At 43.3% G+C, this 8,451-nt stretch overlaps 1 protein-coding gene across 2 annotated transcripts; it reads right to left on the bottom strand.

Moving 5' to 3' along the window:
- Nucleotides 1-1,332: 1,332 nt before the first annotated feature.
- LOC147457100 (bZIP transcription factor 1-D-like) lies at nt 1,333-5,642 on the bottom strand. 2 transcript variants are annotated; one of them, XM_086512104.1, is made up of 13 exons: nt 5,463-5,642; nt 5,214-5,340; nt 4,806-4,859; nt 4,337-4,438; nt 4,166-4,249; nt 4,018-4,077; nt 3,790-3,932; nt 3,645-3,699; nt 3,528-3,561; nt 2,665-2,927; nt 2,462-2,539; nt 2,252-2,377; nt 1,333-2,117 (listed from the first exon to the last, which is right to left on the bottom strand). In XM_086512104.1, exons 2-13 carry the CDS (start codon nt 5,286-5,288, stop codon nt 1,908-1,910), a joined length of 1,284 nt encoding a protein of 427 aa, XP_086368230.1. In that variant the 5' UTR covers nt 5,289-5,340; nt 5,463-5,642; the 3' UTR covers nt 1,333-1,907. The 2 variants fall into 2 exon arrangements, with proteins under 2 accessions (XP_086368230.1, XP_086368229.1); XM_086512103.1 differs by having other exon boundaries at nt 5,214-5,337.
- Nucleotides 5,643-8,451: the final 2,809 nt, after the last annotated feature.

Below are 8,451 nucleotides of genomic sequence, written 5' to 3'. Positions count from 1 at the left end.
TAACTATGCATCGTGTGACCGTTGCTTAAGGGCTGACAAAATCCATGGGGAAAAGTGAGTTTTCAACAGAGAAGACATAGTTAGCCAAGATTTTTGCTCTTGGGCTGCATTTACCAACCTTGTCAGGTTATAGAATCTCCAAGTTATCTTTACTAGATTCAACATGAGGACCACTCTATAAATGTGATCATCTATGATTGCATCTTGAAGGCATGAGGTTTTACGCAACAAGCTGCCAATTGTGTGATTACGATAGCATGTATGCAAAGTGCTGTGCATTTTTCAAACCACAAGTCACTGGCTAGCTTTTTGTTTGGGATGTCATCTCTTGGTCCACTTACAAAATTTGCCAAGGTAAAGAAGCTCCTTCTTATCTTCATCAAATTCAGATGAGTGCCCCTCTCAAAATGGGACTGCAATTTGAAGACATGCGATGTTATGGAAGTAGTAGTGTGGTTTTGATGAGCTTTCATTAGGAACCTTTCATAAGGGGTACAGCTCAACCGAGAAAGCTCTATGTTGTGACACTCCGTAGCTTATACATCTTCCACCTTTTATCATCTTTGAATTTTTTTCATGGTCTTCTAGTAGAAGAGACTTTTGTTACGAGAGAGCTTCATTATCTGAGTTTTTAAGGTCAGACACATACATCAATCTCTAGAAAACCCCTCTTATATAAATATATACAAAAATAAATCCAAGACAAGCCCAAATTCACCCTTAAAAAAAAGGGCCAAGTATAGACTCATGGTAGTCACCCACAAGACAATGTAACCATAAGCTCCATCGTGCATAGTATTGAGCAAATACCACATCCCCACAAACGTCATCGGTGCCCAATCCTCAGGATAGATCTAGGTACCAATGTAGTCTTTAATAAGCTTTTTCCATTTGCTGAGTCCTTCCTGTTTTTTCATCTATGAAAACTATTATTGTCGAGATAATCAACAGCTCATTTTTCATGGGCGAAAAAAGAACAAAACTGTTGGGATCATAAAAGCAGGAGTTATATAGCTTGCCCATATAGCTTGCCCATGATGGGGATAGAGAGAGACCATGGTTTGTATCTCATTACAATTCTACATTGTTGAGGAAAGATAGGCACCATGAACTTGTCACGATGACACAGAGATTAACTGTTGCAAGCTTTATAGCCTGTCACCCTTAAAAGCCATTCAATCCAATGCGCAACTTTTGTAAATTAACATCAAACACCTTGCCTTCCTTTCATTGCCACTAAGGCTTATTGAACCATGTTCACCATTAGACAACACATCCAAAGTTGCACATTTGAAAAGATGTTTCAAGGAATCAAGTTGTCTGGCCTGCATATCTGAAAACTTCCCCAATTGTCTAGGCAATCCTTACCTACTGAGGTAAACCAGCGCATTATACATTGTTTACAACCAAGCGACACTCTTATAGTTGGCATCTTGCTCGATGCACATCCACAATTGGCAATTCCTATTCAGTGTCACTAGATGCTGCCAACGACCAGCAGTTGATTATACAAGGACAAAAGTGCTGCTCATCAGCATTGTTGATTTATCAAAGATGAATTTACAAGGTCTTCTGCCTGGCATGCCAGGCGAAAAAACCGAAGACATGTTTGCCTTTGAAGCCAAGAAACTCGATACGCGAGGGCAGAGATCTGACTTATCTTTATCATTACTCTCTATGTTAGTGTGTATGGTAATGTTGGCACAGCAACTTCCATTGGGAAACCTTGGACTAACATGGTGACTTTACAGCCGAGAAACATGCCTTCTGTTTTCAATGGAGGCAGTTCCCCTTTTAGGTCTGGAGCGCTGGCCTTAATACTCAAGAAAAGGGACACCAACCAAGGGGCCTTCATGGAATGCTAGAATTGTCTCTTCCATGTTTCCTTTTCAAGGCCACAGTCATTGCTAACCTGAGGAAACTGAGACTGCAAGATTTCCACTGTCATTTGCCACACTGAAAGTATCATTTACTGCTCTGCTGTCTCTATGGAAGTGCTCATTGTCTACTTGCAAGCTTCCTGTATCTCTCCTCTCCCCCCTCGTGTGATTCATGTTCTTTCTGTCTAGATCAGCCTCCGGGGACTCTGACTGGATTCCCTGCATATGCATTTGCTCCTACATGGACCCATTATGCCAAATCAGGTTCGATAAGAGTTAAACGATGGGTTGCGACATTTAAAGTGAGTGGGCCACAAGCAGAAAATGTAGAGCACAATGAAGGTGTGTAACAACTGCTCCTCCAAACATACCATCAGCGATCTATTCTCTTGAGAAAGCTTGTTACACTGTTCTGTTATGCGAGTTAGTTCGCTTCGCAAAGTCGTATTCTCCCCTTCTAGAGAGTGTACTTTTGCAGCAAGTTCTTCACATTCAGCCTGCAACGTAGAAAAAATGGGGGTCCTTGAGGTTGCCCTGACTATCCCCACAAGACAACAAACAAGAAGACAAACAAGAATTACCTGCTTTCTCAATCTAGATCGTCGCGCGGATTCCCTATTGGACTGCTTTCTTCGTTGTCTCTTCAATTCTCTCTCATCCTGAACCAGAAAAAACTCTCTTTGAGACATTGAGACGCAAAGGCCAGGCAGGGGTTTCGCATATCCACAGTGTGTAATGGAAGGAACAGGTAACATACACAGGCATGTAAATAAAGAGAACCAACCTGCCATAGATCACTGGGAACCACCTCTCGACCCAGGCCAACACCTGATGGAATCATAGCTGTTGTGGTGCCGGGGGTTGGTCGCTTGACTCCACTATGAGCTAAGACAGCAGGGGCTCCCCCATTCCAATAATCCATACCTATATTTAAATTGGTGAGGGGCCCTGCACCCATCACTTGCTTCCCTGCAATTGATAAAGGAAGACCCTGAACGGCAGCATGATTCCCATCCTGACCACTACCGTACGGTGCTGAAGTTGCAACTGCACAATGCAACCAAACAGTGTTTCCAAAGATCAACCACCAGATAAGTAGATCCATGCACATGCATAGATGAAGAAACTATATGGCAGGCATAGCATGTACGGCACACACATAAGACAGTTTTGTCCGGACAATCCAATTGGGAAACCATACCCCCGGATGCATCTGAGTCTGATTGGAGTATGATTGGATTTTTCAGACTCTACTGCCTTGAGGCCTCGTTTTTTTGCCATGAGGCTCCATTTTTTGCCCTACCCACTTTGTTCTTGCCCAGATTCTAAAATTTATATGGAGGTTCACTGCATTCTATGGTTTTGTCCTCCTCTGTAGTGTTTTAAGTGTCATGTGTAGACTGTTTTTGGTGTTCTGTATGGAATCCTTGGGGAGTCTGATCTGTACTTATTATGTACTTCCATACCTGTCTGAGTCCGGCGAATGGTTGATGTATGGAAAAACTATGCATAAAGATACCTAGGCGTGTGCAAGCGTGGGCGCGCACACACACGTATTCCCTAAACACAGACACACATGCACCTATACGCAGAAACCCATGGCGGAATGTAAGCATATAAACAATGCATTTGACTCTTAAAGGGTACCTTGATCAGCTCCCTTGTGGCCACCATCTGAGCCCTGAAACAATAGCAATATGTTATTTAGCAAACAAGGCGACTTGGTTGGATAAAATCTGGAAAACCAAGTGCAAAAGAGCATACATTCTGAGAAGTCCCCTCACTTCCTTCTGTGGAGCCTTCACTTCCACTATCAGCACTACATCAATCACCTTTGTCAGTGACCAAAGCAATGCAATAATACATTTCCACCAATCAAACATGTAAAATATTATCATCATCATCTGACCTCATGGAGCCCTTTCCGGACTCGCTGCCCTTGCCTGTGAGCATTCCTAAACTTCCTAGGCTACCTTTCGACCTTTTAAGTGAGTTCTTGGTCTTTCCTTCACTAGACTTCCCATCTCCATCTGCGCTAGCAGGTGTTGTATTCTGTGGAACAGGCACACGATGCTCAGAAAAGCAGCCATAAATGACCAAGCACCTTTTTCACATAATCCTCAACATTCATACATACTCCTTGAGCATCAATGGTGCTTCCGGGAGGCAGTGCATACGGACTATATGGATGCGTGCCCTGCCCAAACAACAATGTCAGTGTAAAATTGTTAGCAAAGTAGATTTTTTGCGTAAAACAATCAAGTAGCAATACAAGTGGCACTCACAGGAGGAATGGAGGGATGGCCGTACATTCCACCATGGGCATACATAGCTGCATAAGGAGGCGGTGTATACGGAGCCATCAGATGCTGTTAGCAAAACATTGCACTTCTATGTAAGCACAAATGGCATGGTATGTTGGGATTATGTCTTTCTGAAAAGGGTTGACTTGCCACCTGAGGACCCCACATGTATGGGTGAGGCTGTGGGCCTGAACCAACAGAAGAAGGAAAATAGCCATGTGGAGGCATTGGAGCTGTGCCCGATCCATAGTAAGCCTGAACACAATATGCAACAGAATTTCTGCCTCCATTACGAGAGATCAATGAAACGAATTAAAATACTCGCACATGCACAGAGTACTCACAGACTTCAACGCATTGAATTATAACCTTTTCATAACTTGTTTTGGCATGATTAGAAGCAGAAAAAAGCTTTCAAAAGAATGCACATATGTGTGGCTGTGACTACTTATGTTTGTTCAAATAGGGCCCTTCTCAACACCCAACCCTGGTGTTTTTCCGTGAAAACTGATGTTTAGACCAGGCTAAAACAGCATTGTTGCTTTGAAATGATTATTGCAAACGTTTGTAAGACCATGATAACTATTCTGAATCTAGAAATCTGAAAGCGAATTTCACCGACCTGGAATGCTGCAGCCCAGTCATATGGTTGGGGAGTCGACACCGGGAGTGGTTCCTGCATTCAAGAAGCACGGAAAAACGAGAAATGCTTACACTCTTTTGCGAAGCTGTCTCAGTGCAATCGGATCAAATAGGATTCACTCAACAGACAACACGGAATCACCCTCTCATGAAAATCTCATGATCCAATTGAAACACACTCAATGGCCGGTCGATTGCACAGACAGAAGCATTTATAAAAACACATACAGCAGCTGCACATGCAAATGCGTTTCAACAAACACATCCAAAGCACACATACAAGACGTGTGAATTGGTTGATCAGACTTGAGTATCTTATGCAAGGAATGACTCCATGTCCACAGGAAAAACTCGCAAAGGACTCATGTGCAATGTGCAGGTTACGAACCTGCGGTTGCTGCGTGGTCGAAGTCTTGGTTGTCTTTGTTGGAGCTCCCATCTCTCCTGCCCCCATTTCTGACATTAAATTCTAAACCAGCTTTCTCACTTACAAGGAGGCCTGCATCCAAAGCCTGCTGCAGGAGCCCACTTCATGTTCTCTCTCTCTCTCTCTCTCTCTCTCTCTCTCTCTCTCTCTCTCTCTCTCTCTCTCACGCACACACGCACTATGAAATCGGCAAGAAGGAGAAAAATTTACCTGATCAAAGTGCTCCAGAGAGAGAAGGTATACACTGTATGTGTGCGTGAGAGAGGAAATTCATAATTACAGTGACCAAGATGTGGGTTCTAACTTCTGATGTATGTGTGGGTAGAGAGAGAGAGAGAGAGAGTTTGGGTCTTTGGGGGCGGGGCGGGGCGGGGCGGAGGGGGGGGTTGCTGAGGTTGAGTACTGACGAGGGGGGCTCGCAGAAAAAGGGAGGGAGGAAGCCTAGTAAGAGAGAGAAAAAATTAAATAGCTCGATGGCCACCTCAGACACCCTCTCTCATAATCATCAAGGCCGCCAGGGCCGGCTTCTGTAAAAGAACATGACACACATACATCTACACAGAGGCAGAGAGAGAGTACCGACAATGCCAAGCAAGCAAACGCTCCCCTTCCGAGTTCCAACCAGTAAAAACTGCTTTGCCACATAAGATGCTTCGGACTGCCCATGTGGCTCGTGTGCATAGTACATACATGCCCTCGTGGACCCTATTCCTGCGTGCAGCACCACGACCGTGGTTTTCTCGACAATATGCCAACACAAATTGCTTGGAGCTCCCCCCTCCCCCCCAAAAACCAAAAAAAAGACCTGTGAGGCTGAAGGCCCCTTCAAAACCCTGACCCTTGTGGATACTTGCTGAAAAGGTGCTACAATATGTGGAAGCACCGCTCAATGTCCGTCAAATAGCTCAGCATCTGTCACATCCTTTGTTGTTGTGCTGCTATGGGGCATAGTTACGACTATTGAAGGGCCCTATAAAGCACCTTTAGAGGGCTTATGGGGAAGCCCTCTTAGGAATAGAACTCGACTCTGCATTGAAATTGGCAGCAGTATCATTGCCATCAAGCATGATTCAACCAACTATGAATTTTGGTAAGGAAGAGTAATGAGTGGAAAGGGAAGAGAGAACACATCGATAAGCCCCAACTATTGCCCCTTGTGGTATTTCTTTGAATTTCCTCCTTGAAAGTTCACATATGGTGCCCGCACATGGGTCGCTCAAGAGACCAAAAGTGCAAGTTGGCCCAACTTGGCGTGTCATGCCCCCATCACTCCACAACCAACTCAATGAACAAATGTAACTCCCTATGTTTCACATTAACATAGAATCGTTCAACATGTGGGAAGAGCAATGCAAGGATCACCGCCATGCAAAAACTGGCATGTGATTTGGAGTCCATTGCTTCTTTGCCTAATCTGCATTCCACCCTGACTAAGAATCTTGCATGCATACCCTCCACAAAAGGATTCACGTTGGCTAACCTCCTTAAACCCTCCCTCTTCTTGTGTTCCACGTAACACCATCACACTAGCAGCAATGTCTAGCCTCCTTGAACCTTGCATATACTAAATCATTTCCTCTTTAAGTGTTCCAAACTGCCAATGTAAAGGCTAGCTCGAGATTTTCTCCTTGCTCACGAAGATTACTCACACTTTCCTTTGATGTTGGGAAGCCCTGATTTAATTGTGAGGCTCAATAGCTCAATTATTATCCTAGCCCCTATGAAATGGCTAAATTAATATAGGCCCTATGAAATGACTCAATTATTATCCTAGCCCCTATGAAAGAAACTGGGCTCTTTAAACCATTTTGTGACATGAAAAGGTAAATATGTGTCCAAAGCACATATCTACTGTCCATTAGAGTTGTCACCAAAAATTCTTGTGACATCAATATGTTGAAGATAGCTTACATACACATACTTTTACATCTAACAAAAATAAAAGAGTGCTAACACCAACCTCCCTTTGGTAACTCCCGTTAGGAAATTTTGGAGGTCATTTGGAGGGTCTTCTAAGAATAAACATTTTTTGGCGTTCTCTCTCTAGAAAATAGGTGGGGCAAATGACAAGAGTTCCTCGGGACAACCGTTTGAGAAGAGTCCTTACAAGTAGATTCTTTTTCCACATTGCCATAACAGCCATCATAATTACATAATGTCTCTTTTTAGTTGCAATGAATGCACCTCATCGTCTTGGTGAGAAATGCTACAGTCAAAGGCATGGAGAACACTGCAAATACCAAAAACTACAGACTACAACTCATGAAATAAACAAATCTGCATACCTGGCTAATCCCACAGCACATAATCGAAGTCGTATTCAAATATAGAGAGATAGAGTGAGAGAGTGTGTGTAGGTGCACCTCCTAAAGCGGAGTGCTACACCGGCCCGACAAGAGAGAAGAGAGGAGAGGAGAGAAGATTAAGCTCAAACACTGGGTGCAATCTCCCCCCATGTAAGAGTGAGCATTTTCCTCTTGCAAGTATTTATTTATAGACTTCTTGAACGCTCAAAGTGAATACATCCTGGACGGTCAGACATTAAATGGCCATAGCTCATAAAGAGCACTTAAATAATAAAATGTCTATAAATGTGATATTCTTTCACGTAGCCCATAGCTTGGTCATATTTTTCCCATCTGTCAGCTGTAGTAAATAGCAAAATATCAATTTCCATGACATATCTCTTCGTTCAAAAGATAAGATAACTGTCAGCTGTAGTAAATAGCAAAATATCAATTTCCATGACATATCTCTTCGTTAGTAACTGTCCTCAATTGTAAAGATAAGAATTTGCAAACCATACTTGTCAAAAACAATGGTTAGTAATCTATGTCACAAGTATCACATATTGAAAATAAAAGTCATAAAATTAAACAACATTGCTTGTGCATGTCATCATCCACATACTACATATTCTAGTGTCCCGTCATCATGCACATAGTGCCTTGGCACACGGCACATCTGCATTGGTTGGTGAGAATCAAGTAAAAAAAAGTCATTGACTTGAGCGGCCTACACTATATGTCCGCCGGTGATGGTTGGACACCTCTACCGGTGCCGTTTATCGTAGGGGGTTGTCGTTGTCGGATAGCACCGTCATGGGGATTCATTGTATGCTTGCCCTCATGTAGTGCTCAGAGCGACGAACGTTAAGGTTGGGGGGTGGGTTCTAGAGGAGATGTTTTTTTGTTGTTGG

Source organism: Adiantum capillus-veneris, chromosome 5 (genome assembly GCF_014529385.1).
Source record: "Adiantum capillus-veneris isolate H3 chromosome 5, ASM1452938v2, whole genome shotgun sequence".
Classification (NCBI taxonomy): Eukaryota; Viridiplantae; Streptophyta; class Polypodiopsida; order Polypodiales; family Pteridaceae; genus Adiantum; species Adiantum capillus-veneris.
This window is presented reverse-complemented; position numbering and strand designations above follow the sequence as displayed.